We start from the raw sequence: 17,627 nt of genomic DNA on the forward strand, positions 1-17,627 counted from the left end.
GCCTAAAACTGGGCAGAGCAAGCTCCTGGCAGCTCCCAGGCTGTACTCAAACCTTGCCATGACCTAGGGACTGCCAGGGCAGCACATGAACCTCAAACCTCGCACCAGTGACCTCTGTAAACAAAGCTTTTTGTCCAAAATAATGTTAGATTTCTACTTCAGACCTACAGGAGATTTAGCTTGTTTTAAGTGGCCATGATTACAGTACCGGTTTGTAGCCATATACACCAGACACCAGCACAGTACCTGGTTCTCTGTGGTACACTGTACAGGGCACAAGCTGTAACTACCCCTTTGTAACATCAAAACCTACAGTAACCAACATCTTCAGTAACTGAGGGGATCCAGGCAGCCTTAGCTGGGAGAGGGGTTCCTGTTCAGCACTTTCAGTTTACATTCCTCAGGATCTTTTAATAAAGCAGTCATCCACTTTGTTTTCCTTGCTCTAAAGGTGGGGGAGAACACCAGTTCTAAAGATAAACAGGGTGTGTGGAATAGCTCCAAACAAGTTCAGTCAGGCAGACTTTATACCCAACAGAATAAAGGAAATGCAGAGGAGCAGCTGGGGAAAAGATGCAGATCTACAGTGCTGCACATGCAAAAAGACAAACCGAATGGAAACGAGACAAATAAAGGTAGCTACAGCGATAAAAAGGCATGGGATGAGGGTCTGGAGATGGCTACACAGGAAAAGCTATACAAGACATTTCTGGAATTGCATATACAGAGATTTAAGTTTTATTCATATGTTTATTATTTACACAAGCTACCTCTGTCAATCGACCTCGACTCTCCTCGTTTCACGAAGGTTACTGACCACCAGGCCCAGCAGAACAGTTAATGCTGTGTTAGTGTCACCGGAGGCGTGAGGCAGGAAGCGCCCCAGGTTCTGCTCTGGGGACGCGGTCGTGGCTCTGGGTCCCTGCGGGCGAGGCTGCGCCTACAGAACCCAACTGTTAATGCCACCAGACCAGGAAAATGCCTACACGTGCAGATCAGTAAAAAAGTCTTTTCTATATATATATATAAAAAAAGCATTAATTCTGTTTATTGCACAAAGAAAGGAAGATTTAAACTGAACTAATACTGCAGGGTTATGTGTCCCTTTCCTTTGTGTACGCTGTTGAACAGGCAGACTATCGGGAGTAATTTTGCCACGTCCTGGCAATCAATCCCCACGCTGCTGGATGCAGCACGCCAGCTTTCCTGGGAAACAAAGCCTCTGTGTGCCCGTCCCCTGCAGCGGGGAGGAACAGTAAACCCAGGGAGAACTTGCCAACTTGGGGTTTCCTCGTGGAGCAGTAAACAAGGTGCATTTTCTATTCCAGCCTCCACCCCACAGCTACGTTACGCTAAGACCAAACAGCCCTGCCCCAGAAATGCAGAAGGCAAGGCTGTTATTTTTGGGAGCAGCCCTTTTGGGAAGGGCAGCGGGTCCACCCCAGCCCCTACTTTCCTTGCTAAGGATTTCCCCAACCTCCCCCCATTTTCCCTCTTTCCACTAGAGCCAGATTCCCCACCGTGAAGCCATCAGATGAGCAGACACAGCCACAGCACAGCCACCGAAGAACGACTGACCAGTTTTCTTTCCCTCCAGTATCCCCTCACCAAGCACGTGGCTTTAAAAAAGAGATTAAGAAACCTTATGTTTTTAAAATAAGTCTGTCGTAGTTAGCACAATTTAAAACTGTCATTGCCCTTACAACTAATTCAAACCCCAAATTTAGTTAAAATGAACTGGCATTTTCCCCAGGGACAGTCATTAGTTGTAATGACTTTGGTTTGGTATTACCATGTAATCTCTGAGCAGTCTTCCATTTCAAAGACTGCGTAAGAAAGGTCAGGTTTCTTCAGACATTCAAATAGCTGTTATGAAGCACAATGAGCAGAAAAAGAGCTTGTTTACAGACAAAAGAGGTGAAGGGTACGTAGGAGATAAATAGCTTATAACTGGGGTATTTGCACTGCAGTGGAACAGCAGAAAAACCCCCTTAGGTAAAACGTGGGAGCTTTGCTCCTGTCAATGTAAACATTTTGAGTGTTGCAAGAAGCCAGTACAGACACAGATGCTCTCAGCTTCTAAACACTTCCTAGCCCAGAGCCTCTGCTTCCTCCTTCCTCTGCGACCGCACTGTGATCGGTGCCGATCGATAAGCGATGGGGACAGTTGTGTGTGACCAAAGGCCACCTAGGACCATCACTTAATGGGAAGAGCTTTTCCTTTACTGAGTAAAGGCTCTCGTGATCAACTCCTAGCAATGCAGACGCTACCTGAAACACACAAGATGTTTTGCTTTGATTGGTGTTCGTGTGGGATTGGCAAAAATATCCCTTTTGGTTCAAGGGCGTGGATTTCCTATCTTATTTGCACAGCTCCATGGTAAAAGTTGCAGAGGGGTAACTGGCATCAGTGGGGTGTGCCGGGGGAGACTTCTCTGGCCGCTATTCAAGGTGGAACATCCCCAAGGTCTCACCTCTACGAGCAATCTTCTGGTTGCCATAACCTGTCCCGCTCACGTTAGCCTCAAGAGCTACATCTGACGAAGCCATCTGCAGAGTCAGGGGTTCAGGATTCTCCCACAGTTAAAAACTCCTGTGTTTCCTTTTCAAGTGGAGTCATCCAAGCCTTTATGTGGGTGCTCAGAGCTCGACTTGCAAAGCCTGTCCATGATCCCCTGCAGCATTGGCTGAACGATCCCCAGGAGCGGGCGCTGCGAGGAGTCTCCGTCCCAGCAGGCTTCCATCAGCTGCCAGCACTCCTCGTCAAACACCGGGAGACGCTCCGGCCGGACCCCTGGCAAACACAGAGGGATCTGGTTACCACTGGTAAATCAAATCTGAGAGGAGCTTTGGCTCCTTACTTTGGTGCAGGCTGAAGTGACCAAGTGGACTGTTTGGGGTCTGATGCTCTTGGTAAAGGCTCCCGAGCCATCTTTGGGAGCGTTGCTGAAGTTGCTCAGGAGACCATGCACACTCCCAGAGGATGGCCAAGCATTTGGTTTCACTGCAGCCTTCTCTTTGCAGCTATTTGGGAACAAAATGAGTACCCTTCCCTATAAGAAAACAAGTTTTCCCCACCCTTGCTCATAACGGTGCCTTTGGGAGCAAGTTCCCCCTGCGAACAAGCAGCGAGCGCAGCCTTCTGACCACATGCAAGACTCGCTCGTCTGAGTTAATCTTTTCCACATGACAAGGGGGGAGATTACACAGACAAACTAAGGACACAAAATAGTAAAGCATTCTGATACCACGACACAGCGTGGAGGATTAAGCTATCACTAACCACAGCACTACACTAAACCTACGCTGCCGTAAGAGCAAGTTTGTACTTTGAGTAAAACCTGATTTACTCAACATCCAGCTTGCCCAGCATGCTGCATGTCAAGCACTTGAATGTACACATCCCTACAGGCTCCAGAAATTGCATGGGATTAAACATTCTTTAGGGGATCATGCCAGGCCACCTCTGGGTCTGGTTTACACCAGCAATGCTGTGTTACTTCGCATGGTTTTAGCGGTGTGCTAGCACAGCTCCTGTGATGCTATGGCAAAGAGGTGGTTAACTGAAAGCCTTTTTCTATCCCTGCTGACTTCAGTTAGCTTTCCAGTAGAATATATCCAGGTTTAAGTAGGTGAGTGTTACTCTTTAGGCTGCCAATGAAGCACTACAAGTTGTGTTTTCACCTTTCGGTTACAAGAGGGTAACAATGGATTTCCTCATCTCTCAAATCTTACTCAAGCACAAAGTATGAACCAAGAGGGTTCAAATAAGCCATTTGTACCTCTTCTGACATTGTTCCAAAGGTGATCTTTGCTTGCACATCTCTCAAAAGCCTCTGGTAACTTCACGTGTCCCGAACAGATGTACCAAAACAGAATGCCAAATGCGTAAACATCCACCGAGTTATCGTACTTTCCTGTGACAAAAATACATTTGATCAGCGGGGCAAACAACATCTTCATCACTGGAAACGGAGCGGTCTGAGAGCTAACTTCAGTATGCTACTCTCCCAGATTTAAACCACAACTTCAATGCAGAAGGCGAGACTTGCATGAAGCTCATGAAGCTCATGAACGTATCAGGAGTCATGCCAAAGGGTGGAGGGATAAGAGCTCAGGCCTTCCATTCCCAGAGGATTTCTACACTTTACACGCTCATACCCCAGCTGAGGTTCATGGACCACTGCAGGTGCAGGTGCTCAGGTCCACTGCAGAGACTTTAACATCAACATTTGAGACACGATCAAACTCCATTCAAATACTACGCAAAAGTCAAGGCAGAGTGAGACAGAACAGGGGATTTTCAGTTAAGAAGCGTACCTGTAAAGAGCTCAGGAGCCATGTGAATGGGTGTGCCCACGATACTGCCAGACATCATGGCTTCTGGTTTGCAGAACCCCAGGTCGGTGATTTTGGCTCGGCTTTTTTTGTCCAGCTGCAGAAGAATTCATGCACAGGCAGCTGGTAACCGTACTTCTCAGTTGTAGAATTGCATTGTAATATTAAGGCTTTCAACTCTGGTTATGTTTGAAGGTTTGGGCATTTGTTCTTAAGGAAGCTTCTCTACTTGGCTGCTCTTGGACATTTCCTTAGTTAAGCTCAGTGACAAGATACACCTTCACTTGGCTTCTGCAGAGGGTGAGGTTTGGGTTTAACTGGACTGCAAGCCCTGCTCATTGCTCAAGCTCTCTCCCTTCAAGAGAAATCACTGCACTGCCCCCTTTCCCCCAGGCTTTGTCTGAAATGCGTTAGGGAAACCTCACTGCTGGGCTCCTTGTGGCCAACAGCACCACGAGTTCAAAGACCCTCTATGAAGAAAGCCATTGCTTGCCTCACAGCGTACTTAACCCTCTCGTAACACTTCAGGATTAGCCCGACACAAAAGTCCTCCTCACCAAGACATTTTTCAGTTTGATATCCCGGTGCACAAGTCCCTGGCTGTGAAGATAACGGATTCCTTCGACCACATCCAAGGCGATTTGTAATCGTGTTTCCAACTCCAGCCCAGCCTGAGGAATAAAGACAGACAGATTGAATTCCTACAAGTGCAAGTTACTTTTGCTTACCCTTATTTGCCAAAACCATTGAAAAAGAAGCAATTCTAGCTTTGTTTTGCAGATTAATACATATTTGGGTATAGATTCTTTTAATGTGTATATATAAATACATGTATATACACCTGCACACAGACTGTTGTTACCTTTAGTCCTGTATAGAGGTCTCTGTGTAAGCGTTCCATTATCAGCAAGACGGCAATGCTGGAGCCTCCTCCATAGCCATAATCTATCACAGACCCATGGAGATGAACGAGCCGCTCGTGCGTCTGCAGAGACCTAGAGAAAGGTCAGCACAGAAAAATGGTCATTTCTGTATCCTCCCCTCCACCCCAGGCCAAACCTCACCTCGGGAAGGAAAAGTGCCCAATAGGTGCAGCTGTAGCACAACAGATACAGTAAAAATTCACAGCTCCCACAGTTCTGAGGACCACAACAATGTACAGCGGTCTGAGCCAATTTAACTCAAGAAAGCCTATCAAAGGTTAGAGTACCAAAGAAATACCGTATATTTCAGATGTCTGTACTGCAGCACCTGCCTGCAGCTGTTTACTGCAAACGAGCTCTTTTCTGCAGTACAGAACCATCATTTGCTATTTTTAATTCAGACAGGACAAAAATTGGGAAAGGAGGGATGATTCAACACCAAAAGTCAGGGGAGAACCATTTGCTATCATACCCTATTAATTCTAATTTACTCTGCAAAACAGCAAGCGTTTTAACAGCACAGACACCAGAGAATCAGATTAAGGCAGGAAGGAGCATATCTGCCAACCGTTCTGTGCCTGTCTTGCCTTCACCAGAAATGGCAGCTTAGCATTTCATGAGGTCAAGTCCCCGACTGCAGAGTAAAACCACGGCAAGGTTCTGCCCACACAAACACAAATAGCATTTGTTTGCAGCAGTGAAGTTAAGGACACCCATGTGGAACGAGAAAAGCACTTACGATACACACCTCATGTAGTGAAACTCGAGTGCAAGGTCATTCCAGTGCTTCTCATCCGGAGGAACAACAGATTTCAGTGCACAGGGGAAATGCCCTCCCCAGCTGTCACACAGATAGACCACGCCGTACTGTCCTCGGCCCAGCTCTCGGCCCAGCTTTGGTTTGCCTGCAAGGCACAACATCCATTTAGTCAGACATGAGAATGTGTTTATCTCTCCCCATACGCTATCTGGCAGCACAGAGCTGTGCACGGGCCAGAGCTGCACGATGCGAGGTACTCGGTATGTGTCAGATAAAGGCTCACTGAAGGAGTTGAGTGAAAAGCAAAACACCCCTCCTACTCCTTTACACCCACTGACTGCTTCAGAAGGAGCAAGAAGATAATAGAGAGAACAGCAGGCACGATGCTCACCATGTAACAGCACATCCTGGAGGGACCTGCTCTCCAGAGAGAGTCGTGCCAGCCGAGGAGCATGATCCTTGCGCACCTTCAGCCACAGATCTTCTGTCTTCTCCAGCCTGCCAGAATGGCCGTCTTCCAGCTGCAAGAGATCAAACACACACTGCAATCCTGCCTGGATTTGGTGTAACGAGGCTGTGGGCTCTTGCACAGCTGAGCAGAGATCCTACTTAAAGCTGGGACCTTGTGCTAGGGCACCTGCATCAGCTCTGCCACCTCCACCTACAGAATGGCAGCACTGACTGCACGAGCTGCTCTTTTAGACATCTCTGCCACTAAAAATCCTCTTTCCATGCCTGACCACATACAAAACAGGACTTCCTTAACAGCTCCCCACACTCACCTGTCGCAGAGAAGCTGCAAAAGCCTCATGGGAACTGTTCAGCCTGGTCCGGAACTGGCTGCAAATGCTCTTGGCCAACTTGGATGCACTGAGGCTCTCGATGGCATCCTGAGCAACTTTCCTCTTCCAGTCACTGGTGATGGCAGGTGGGCTGACCCACGTAATCCGCTGGATTATCTGGTAAAACAGGCAGCAGAATTAGGGCACTAGCACAAAGAAAAAGCAGAGTCAGTCCATCTATTCAGACTGCTCAGACACCGTGTACTAATGCAGTCATCTGCACAAAGAATTGGGCTAAAGAATTACATTACGGTAACTGCTAGCAATTTAGAGGCATTGCCACAATATTGTTGTGATGATAACGTGTGTAAACACACATTATATAAGAGATTTGATTTTTCCTGAATATTTGCTCAGTGCATTCCTACAAGCCAACCAACTCCACATCTGACAAGACCCAGGCATAATGTCCATGTCCACCACTTCCCTTGAACTGGGGGTGATTAACACACCCTGCTCCACCCTCTATTAGAAGCCACAGATCTCGCTGCTGCACACCCAGCCTGGATCCTGCTCCTGGGCTGAGGAGGGACCTGAAGATTTGTTACCACTCAGTCTGCACTTGCACCTATTTGGGAAGAAACCTCCTATTCCTCTCATATCCATACAGGGAATCTCAAGGAGAAGGCAGCAAAGGTCATCAGCAGCTCCGAGCAGGAGCTTCAGAAAAACAAATGCTTTAACAGACAGAAATTTACAAGAAAGATCTGAGGAAACCTGGTCTGCTGTGGAGGGAGAATAAATTGACCTACACTGCAAGACAAGCAAACAAAAAACCCACAAGAAACCCCCAAGCCCAAACAAACCACCAGTTACCCACAACAAACAACAGGAGTTTCAACACACTGCTCACAGTTCTTTTGCTGGTTCAGAACAGGAAGAAAACACTAAAGAGGTATTTGCTTTAAATGAAGTATTAGCATCCCCAGGAATAATCTACACACACAGCCTCAGTGCTGAGTGAGGGAGCACCAGCTTTGGGGTGCATGTGCCTAGAGCCAAAGCTGAGAGGGCAGCTGTGAGTACTCACACCAAAACCCTTTCACTGCACAGTGACACGTGCTAGAAATGAATGCTGAAGATGCCCATACCTGCTTGATCTGCTCCCACAGCATCCTGGTTACCGTGGAGCCAGAGTGGAAGGTGACCTCGACGTGATAGGCTGCGTTGAGTATCTGCAAGGGGAAAGATGAGAGGATGGGAACTTTGCAAGCTGCGGTCACTATAAAGTTTGCTAGACTCTGAAAATGACAAAAAGGACGCTTCGTGGATGTTCCATGATTAGTTTGGCTTGATTCACTTGTGGTGTTAAGCTCATAGGTGTTTCTGGGCTGTGATTTGGTCACTTTGCACAGATTTAGGAAGGACAAGTACGACTTTAAGCGACTGTTCCTCAGTTTTAGCACCTCCTTTAATGACACCAGACCCACACATACTCCAGAGCTGTGTTCCTCTAATTTCACTGAGCATCTCAGCCTCCTCCCCTCTTTCCTGGATCAGGATAATGACAATTAAGGATATTCTAGACAGCCGTTCCGGCCACCATACCTGTTTGAGATAATTGCTTGTGATGTGTACAGAAGCATCCTTTGACTTCTCCAAACTCCTCGCAGGATGCACTGAGACCTCCCAAGACTCCTCCAGGCTCTTCAGGCACCGCTCCAGAGTCCCCACAAAGCTCTCTCGCAGGTAATCCACTGAGCTAATCAACTTGTTGGCGACCGCTTGGTTCAAGCGAGAAATGATCAGTTCCTGAATTTGCTTAATGCAACACTTGATGTCCTTGGAGCTAACAGGCTCCCCATTCTCGGGAATGATGATATCTGCATAAGAGGAAAGAAAGAGGCACCTTTTGTGCTCTGCACATCACTGCTGCAGCAAGGGCTACTCAGAGCTGCTCTGAGGGTGTTGCAGAGGAGCCACAGCACCTGATGGACTCCACACGAGCATTTCACAGCTACTACGGGTCTACAGGGTGCGGTGACGACAAGTCAACAATCACCTCAAAAATTAAGGGGCAGAAGCACAAAGAACTTTCTACCTAAAGAAGCACAGCTCAGGGAACGGCCACGCTGTGATCCACGCACCGCTGGATGGTGAATGTTGTGAGGAAAGAGATGGAGCAGCCGCGCTGGTTACAGGGAAGTTTCTCCCTGCTACCTGGAAAGGTTGATCCCCACGTGGTGTTTTCAGACAAGCCGTAAGCACTCACTGCTCACACACCATAACCACTCCGAGCAACACAACGTTACCCCCAGGAGCTAAAGACCTCGTCTCTGGATTTTGGCCAACACCAGTCCAGCTTACTTAAAACCAATCCAAGATCGGCAGATGGCATTAGCTCCTCAAAATGACACCTTCCTTTTAGGATATCGCTTCAAATACCGATAGCCCACAAGATGCGACACTCCAAGTGATGTTTGTTGTGCAAATAAACACATAGACATGTTTACTGCAGGTGTTTTACCTTGTACTGCCCCTAAACATCCTCCTGCACACACAGCCCTGGACTCAGAAATCATTTGAAACTGGGAGGAAGTCAGTCAAGACAAACAAAATTATCAAGAGTTTTGGCCTCAGAAAGCACTCAATTCACAACACATTTCTTCTAAGCCAATAGCCTAGAGTTATTTGATTTTAATTTAAATAGAAAAATCTTCCTCCATAAACCCAGTGAATTGCATTTCCTTAGAACAGAAAGGATTGTTATAGTAAACCTCTGCTTAGCAAGAAGAGGAGAAAACCTGTGGAGCATCAACCCACAAATCTTCACTGTGATGCTCGTGACAGACAACACAGGCAGAACTTGGAGAGCTGTAGCTTACACATCATCCCGCGTGGTGTTCACCATCCAGCCTGCTGTTCCTGGAAGTTCTGGTACCAGAGGATGCAGTGGGAGTTCCCACACCTCCCAAAACCACACACTGACTGCCACGCGTGGGCCTCGGGAGCGCAGTACATTGTGCTGGTGTTTCTCAAAAGGAAAACCTTGCCTACCCAGAAGGATTTCACTTCAGAAGGCTCCATACCCAAATCTTACAAAACCTCTCTCAGATAAAGCAAGCAAGCAGAATGTAAAATTCAAGCCTTCACAGCTAAAACTCAAACAGCTTTTTTCTTAGGACAGATTTATTCCCAAGTCTCAACACATGCACTGAGGCAAAGTGGAGAGTTATTTTCTTCTTCAGCAGAGGAGGGAATTAAAGCAGAGACGTAAAATACCCTAAACCAGAACTGTGCAGCAAGCTCTGGGGCAAAAAGCCTGACTTATCAGAAATTAAGACTTCACATGTTCAAGCCTCTATTTAATGACGCTGCTTTTACCCAGAGGTACTACAGCAAAACCCTTTGTGAATTAATTGATTTTCCTTACAAAGCCCCTTACCCAGATCGCCATTCGACCACCCCTCAGACAGCAAATACTCCACAGCTCCCCTCCGCAGCCCCCAACCTCCTCACGCCCATCACTCCCCTGCCTGTATTTTATTTACCTTTGAATTCCATGTTGGCAGCATCCTCCAAGAGCTCCTCTTTCATGTTGCCGAGAGTCTCCACGATCATGTCCTTCATCTCCTCCTGTTTGCGGTTGGCGATGTTCATCAGGGACTCGTAGAGCTCATTCTCCTTCTTGCGGGTGTACTCCAGCCGCTTGGGGGTGATCTGCAGGTCCCGCTGCATGTCGAAGGCCTGGTTGATGAAGATGTTGAGGCAGCGGCAGTGCAGCTCGCTGAGACTGGTGGCCGCTTCCACCAGATGCTTCTGAAGCACCTGCCTGGCGAACGTGCTGAGGAGACGGAGCTTCTCAAAGTGCTCCACCAGCACGCTCTGGGCATCGGCATCGGGGCCGTGCGCCCCGCAGCCGCAGTGGTTGGTACTCAGGTACTCCAGGTCCATCAGCTGGCAGTAAAGGGAGGACTTCTCATTCGCAGTTTTTTTGGGAGAGATCAGCTCCGCCCCCGACTCTGGCACTTTGAAGAAGAAAATGGGCAAAGAGAATTTCTCTTTGATTTCTCGCAGTTCGTTCTCGTCCGATGAAGAAAGCTCAGCCTCGCTGATGGCGAAGACGACGACAGGCAGGACCTGGTTCACGTACTCTCCCAAGGTGGCCTCAGCAGACTGGAATCCACGGCACGGAGCTACCACAACATCCACTTCCTGGCAGGTAAAACAAATGATGGTTTGCACCGATCCTGTAAAAACTGGCGCATGCTAAAACACTCTGCAATTCCTTCAAAGAGCAAGGCCAGAAACCCTTCAGAACAGCCAGAGTCTCACATAACAGCATCACGCTTTAGTACATCACCTACCTCCAAGGCTGATGCCAGCTCTCTCACAGCCAGACATGGATCAGTGCCCACCGACTCCAGAACTCCCATTTGGCATCAAGTGCTGGGGAGTTTTAGCCCAGTTCAGAACAAAACTCAGAACGACCTTCCCAGGTAAGGGGCATGGCAGAAGAGCTGTTACTCTTTAGCTCATAGCTGTCCCATTTTGCACCAACCTCTCCCGCTGATGGTGGCCAGACCTGCAGCTCGTGGAGGAGCTGTTCCTGCTGTCACTGTTCAGTGACACAGAGTACCGCACGAATCACTGCTGCCAAGACAAAGGCAGCACAGCCACCGATCCCAAACAGTCACAGCCAAAGAACAGGCAAGGAAGAACAGATGGCTGAGGCAAGCTCAGTTGAGACTTTCTTCAAATCCAACCAGAAGAGATGTGTTTTATTTACTTATGTTCTTACTGCGCAGAATTTCACTGCTCCAGTCATATGCTCCTGCTGGCACCACTCCTTAATAACCCTACTAAAAAGGGCCAGTTCTGCAACTGCTGCCTTCCCTTCCAAGGACAAGACTCACGATGCAAGAACAGCGATAGAATTACAGAGTCACAGAATCGCTCGGTTGGAAAAGCCCTCTGAGATCATCATGTCCAACCGTTCCTGTCTACCCCCTAAACCATATCCCTAAGTACCTCGTCTACCCGCTCTTTAAACACATCCAGGGATGGTGACTCCACCACCTCCCTGGGCAGCCTGGTCCAGCTTCTGACGACCCTCTCAGTCAAGAACTTCCTCCTTATCTCTAACCTGAACCTCCCTTGGCACAGCTTGGTGCCGTTTCCCCTTGTTCTATCCCCCATCACCTGGGAGAAGAGCCCAGCACCCACCTCTCTACAAGCTCCCTTGAGGCAGTTGGAGGTGGGGATGAGGTCTCCCCTCAGCCTTCTCTTCTCCAGGCTACACAAGCCCAGTTCCCTCAGCTGCTCCTCATCAGGCTTGTTCTCCAGACCTCTCACCATCCTTTGCATGGATCACTCTACTGAAGTAAGGCAAGAAAACGTCAAAGGCTTTGAACTGAAGACAGAATGCAAGCGTCACCTTCCCAACTCATAACAGAGAGCAATAACTAAGAATTCTTCCATCATTTTTCTCTCCACCAGAAAAATGAACCACTTGGCCACGTCTCGCAGCTGCCCTCAGAGCCAAGAGGAAGTCGCTCCAGCCACGGGACTCCCCAGCGCTGAACCCAAACCTTCCTGGTGCCCGGGAGCCCGGGCAGAGCGGGGTGTGCGGTGCCGCAGCGCTCACCAGGACGTGACTCACGCCGGCCACTGCAAACAAAGGAGGAAGCCAGCGCTGTCTCTAGGAGACGGGAGGAAACCAGCACAGGCCACCAAATACAGCATGAGCAACGGGTCCTGCTGGTTCAGAGAGGCCTCTCAGGCTTTTCCAAAGAGCACCAGCAACATTACTTACCTTTCTTTTTAAGATGTCCTACAGAACTTTACAGCTTCACGCTATTAGGAATTAAGTCTTGCTGTATGGGGAGCAGCTGTGACTCACACTGGATTCCTGACATTCCTTTTCTCACAAGGTCACACTGCTACACACACTTGAACACCTCTGACAGAGCTGCACATGAAACTGCTGTCAAGTTACTTCATTCACGTTTTCCTCAACTAAAAAGCCCTCTTTAATATATCAGAGCTTCCCACTTAGCGACCTGAACACCAGGTATGCAAACACCAGTTACAGCTCTTCCACTTAAAGTGATGCACGGGTGCTGCTGGCAGCAATACAGAAACGCCAGTTTAAAGGGAACGCCGTGCAGAAACACTGTGTGCCTCGATGGACTTGCAATGCCAGGATGGCCGCTGCATCCCACAGCCAGAACACAAATTAAAGTCAAGGATCACGGTCTTCAACTACAGCGAGACCAGGAGAGCCTCACTGAGCGCATCCAGGGAGCACTCGAGTGGGCCGTTTCACCAAGTCAACGGATAATTCCTCACTTCCAAATCAGTTAAAAAGCATTTATTTTCTACATCCCAAGAGGGCCCTGTCCTATTTCGCCAGGCTTCGGGCAGTGTAATCACTGTTTGCTCAGTTAACCGAGGTGCTGAGAAGCTAACCCAATTATCCAGATCTTTACCCAAACTCCTACCAAGCGGATTACGACTGCAGGCCCAGCTCAGCCTTTTTCAGAGCCAATTTGAATACTCTGCCTTCCAAGAATAGCCTGTGAATCACTAAGTCTGACAGTTACTGGGTTTATCACACGTGATCTGATTTCATTGCCTCCCCATTAATCTGAGGTACATATACATACCCCTAGAACTTTTCTTACATACATCCCCCTCCATTTTTCCCCTGAAATCTTGCCAGCTTACGCTGTTTCCATGGAAATCCGAGTCAGAAATCCGATAATTCCAGATGAGAGAGAATCCCAGGTAGGAAAACTGAACCACGCCTCTGGTCTGCAAACGCTGCTGTCCTTTATAGGACATAATTACTGTGATTTTTTGTAATGACTGAGCCCCCCTTCATCAGGAAATGCTGTTTTGCCTTTGCTGGAAGCCCAAGAAAGCCTGTGAGATGTACACACACACATTCTGAGAAGCAAGGCTCTTTTTCTGACCGTGGACTCTTCCCCTGTAACAGACACATCACCAAGCAAAACTGGAGAGAGGACAGATTTCACATGGATGGAAGAGTAATGTCATGGTGCCAGCATCTGCAGTACCTTCTATGCACAGCTACACCAGCGTGAAGGGGCAGAGGGAGAAGATTTTGGGTGTTTGATGCTGGTGCATGGCAGGAGCACCCAGCACAGCCCAAAGTAAACCCAATGCCACCTGGAAGGGTCTCGGCCAGCACAAAAGCTCTTCAGTTTTCTCTATTAATGGCACAGCCAAACGCATTCAAAATACTCTCAAGAAGGAGATAAGAGCACGTTCTTCATGTTTTAAGCAGGATGTACAATAATTAACCACCCAATAGGTAGTTTGCTGCTTTTAACAACTACTAATTCAAATGACCTGAATCACTGCTATAGCACCTGGAGAAACGCAACAATAAACCCAAACGGGTTCAGTTCTGTCAGGGCTCGCAGACCCATCCTCTATTTCTTCATTCTCATTTTCCAGCTTTGTCAGAGCAGCTGAAAACTTCCCTTTCCCTGCAAGCCTAAAACTTTCCAGCCCGAGACTCAAAGCCCCACGAAGCACACAGCAAGACGAAAGCACAGAGAAGGAGCTTTCAGCTCCGTGTGCCTCCTCCCGTTCAGCTGCACCATCCAGATGAAACCCAGCACTTCAGAGAGGTCCACTTTGGCCTCCGGGCACAACTGATAAGATTTAGGACAAGAGCCAACTGTTTACTCCCACTATAAATCTAATAATCTGTCTGGCCAGATGGATTATTCCCCGTGACCTACACGCATTCCTGACCACAGTGATCCCCAGGGAATAGAGCAGCTTTTCCAAAGTTTTTCCTTCCCTGATAACTTGTGTAAAAAAACCCACCAGGTTCACATAGCTATTGGCACGAGGCAGCGTTCTCATAGCAACTGACCCATGCAAAGGAGATTTTTGGCTCGCCCCCTTTTCAGTGAGACAAGTTTTGGATAAGACATCCTTCAGGAACAGAACAGCAAGCACGGCCCCATCCTGGAGATCACCCAGACTAAAGAAAGAGGCTGGGTAACACGTGAGGCAAAACTCAGATTGATTTTCCCCCTTCTCTGTCCAGAAGGTGCTGAGCTCCTCCAAATTGTTTGATTTCTGGGAAAATCTAAATCCTTAAGGTCTGAATATCATGTTATCACTGAGTATCACTGAGTTATTGTCAAGCACACAATTATTATTAGACTGTCAGTTTTGTCTCACAAGCCAAGGAAAAGCAGAAGTTCCTCCAGGGCAGCTCTGCAGAGATGCAGCTTTGGGTAGTGTCCAAAAACCCTCATCCATGGCCGCTCCAGGTGGACACACTACTTCCAGAAGAGCTGTCCATGGCTGCTCCAAGTGGATTCTCCTCCAGCTACACAAGCTCTGTCCACGACAGCAGATACTTCCTGTGAGAACTCTGTTGTCCTGGGGCACACCGAGCAGAGCTGGGGAACACACAATGGCTTGAAGGGTGGAAAACCCACCTCAGGAGGTCAGCGTCCTGTGTTTTAACAGGAAGCCATCCCTAGCCCCATTTCCTGCTAAAACACATTAGGTTCTTCTATCTGCCTTAAAAACATTTTGTTCTTCCTTCAGCCCTTCGAACTCCTCTGAGGAATCCTTTGACTCTGCGTGAAGCTGTGATTCACCCTCCCTCCTCCTATTTCATTTCGCCAACCCTTTTCAAACTCATCTGAGTAGCTGTTTTCATCTTAGTGTCCTAAATACACCCAAGGGCAGACAGAGAGATCTTTGTCACCCGCATCAGAAATCTGAAAGAGGGTTGTAAACTGCAGCGTGCCTAAACCGGCCCGTATGAAAACGTCACCAAATAAAGTAAATGTAAAGCTAAATACTCTTTTATGCATCGCAAGGCAGGATTTTCCAGGCAGAAGAGCCAGAACAGGCATTTGCTTTGCAGCACCAGCAGCTGATCTGGTGCTCCTTGGGAAAGCAGTGGATGCCCCACACAGTTTACACAAACACGGCACTTGTGTCCTCTCGCAGCGGAGCCTGGAAGCCACAGCCACACCACAACATCGCACTGACTGGGCTGATCCCGTCAGGATAGGCTGAAATTCGGACCGGGTTCATAAAATGTAACTCAAATGGATGAAAACAGAGTGGGTCTCCATTTTCTGCCTATTGACAATCGTGTCTCAATTCCTATGTCCAGAAAAACTTACCATGATCCTTTACTGTTTAACTGTAATGTTCATACTCATGTGACAACAGATCAGAGTCTTTGCACTTAAGTAATTTGTATTTAAGAATAAATAATCTATTCCAGCTCTTTGACTGCCATAACACAATGCTCTAGAAGTATTACACTGCGATACAAAGATAAGACACAAACTGCAACGAAAGCTTATGGAAGCTGTAAGAGGCTATGAAATACAACTCTCACCTTTGAAGATATTTGCTAAACGCCAAACTGCAACACTTGCAGGAAAGGAGCGCATTTAATGGACAAGAAGGGAAGCTGGCAAAGTGAGACACTAACAGCACTGTGAGAACAGGCTCCCACCTTCTTGTTCCCAACACCTTCCACTGCCGTTGACACCTCAGAAATGTAAAATGCTCGAATGAAGTCGGGTTGTTTTATCAGATGCTGGAATTAAGCAGCTTTTTTCCTGACACAAGCTTTTCAAGACAGAGATAAAAAGGTACATACTCTTGTGTGACAGCTTCCAGCTGCTATCAGATAGCAAAGCCAACTCTGAATGACCTTGAAACCGCAGAAAAGTCTTAGAAGACACTTGGAGTCACATCTGAGTGAGCCTGGCTTCAGGGATGGACAGCAACATTAGAATGGAGTGATAACCCTAAGAGTCAACATTTAAACAAAAGCACACAAGCATAGACAGCGATGTTGATTAAAATCCTAATACTGGACTTCCAGCTTCTCTTTAATTAACAAATAAAGCATATGTTTGAGAGTTTACACCATTAGCTTTATCAGGCACTATCGATGTTGTATCTCAAGCTCACTACAACGATGGTACGTGGACGCCGTTACCTTTAGTAGTGAGTACGGCAGCATGACCTCCAGCTCCGCTATCCGGTGAGCGGGATCTTCGCTGTCCCCATGAATTTCTAGGTCCTCCTCTGGTATCGTGTCCCAGTGCCCCCGGTGGGCTGCCATCATGTGGACCAGTTCGTACTGCTCAGGCAGCGCCAGGCTGACCCGCGTGTGCGCGCCGTGCGTGAAGCGGATCCGCCGCCGCTTGCAGTTCTCCTCGTTGCTGATTTTGGTGGTGGGGAGCAGCTTCTCGCCCAGCAGGATGTTGAGTAGCTGGCATTTGGCACTGCAGTTCTGGCCAAGAATCAGCAGGCAAGGGTGCCAGCTCACAGTCCGCTGGAGATGCTCTTCCTCATGGCGAGGGAAGGAAATGAAATGCTGCCCTAAAATTGAGGACAGACTGCGTTAGAACAGGTTGGCTGAGCAATAAATAAGCCTCCAGCCTCTAAGCCAGCTCAACGCGTACGTTCGGACATCGCTGCCCCATAGCCCGCCAAGAAACCCACATGGCACCAAGAATTTGCTTATGTGTCCTGAAACCAGTGCCAGCATTTCAGCGTTTCTACCACACGAACACGGGGTCCACAGTGGGTTGAGTCTCACAAAGCCACTACAACAAGGTTGTCACTCTTCTGCACACCTATTTCACCGCAAAGTGCTTATGCAGAGCTGTCTTCAGCAGGTTAGTGGAGGACTAATGGTAGGCCCTAAAAGTCGAGAGCTGTCAAGGCTGAAACAACGAAAGGGCCAATTCTGCCTTGGGTTGGAGCAGTGCTTTGCTTTGCCACAGAGTTCAA

At 48.1% G+C, this 17,627-nt stretch overlaps 1 protein-coding gene across 1 annotated transcript; it reads right to left on the minus strand.

The window, feature by feature from the left end:
* Positions 1-2,502: 2,502 nt before the first annotated feature.
* Positions 2,503-17,306, minus strand: DSTYK (dual serine/threonine and tyrosine protein kinase). The gene is made up of 13 exons (XM_010187445.1): positions 17,297-17,306; positions 16,828-17,213; positions 10,355-11,018; positions 8,412-8,686; positions 7,955-8,038; positions 6,804-6,980; positions 6,413-6,542; positions 6,010-6,166; positions 5,201-5,333; positions 4,896-5,009; positions 4,321-4,435; positions 3,783-3,917; positions 2,503-2,794 (listed from the first exon to the last, which is right to left on the minus strand). Exons 1-13 carry the CDS (start codon positions 17,304-17,306, stop codon positions 2,607-2,609), a joined length of 2,568 nt encoding a protein of 855 aa, XP_010185747.1. The 3' UTR covers positions 2,503-2,606.
* Positions 17,307-17,627: the final 321 nt, after the last annotated feature.

Source organism: Mesitornis unicolor, unplaced genomic scaffold (assembly GCF_000695765.1).
Source record: "Mesitornis unicolor isolate BGI_N332 unplaced genomic scaffold, ASM69576v1 scaffold27516, whole genome shotgun sequence".
In the NCBI taxonomy this organism is placed as follows: domain Eukaryota; kingdom Metazoa; phylum Chordata; class Aves; order Mesitornithiformes; family Mesitornithidae; genus Mesitornis; species Mesitornis unicolor.

Excerpts from the sequence above, each read along its gene's own strand:
- DSTYK (XM_010187445.1), bottom strand. Across the intron at positions 5,010-5,200 it reads ACCTCTATACAGGACTAAAG|GCTGGGCTGGAGTTGGAAAC; the intron begins GTAACAACAGTC and ends TTTATTCCTCAG. Across the intron at positions 4,436-4,895 it reads TCAAACTGAAAAATGTCTTG|CTGGACAAAAAAAGCCGAGC; the intron begins GTGAGGAGGACT and ends ATTCTTCTGCAG.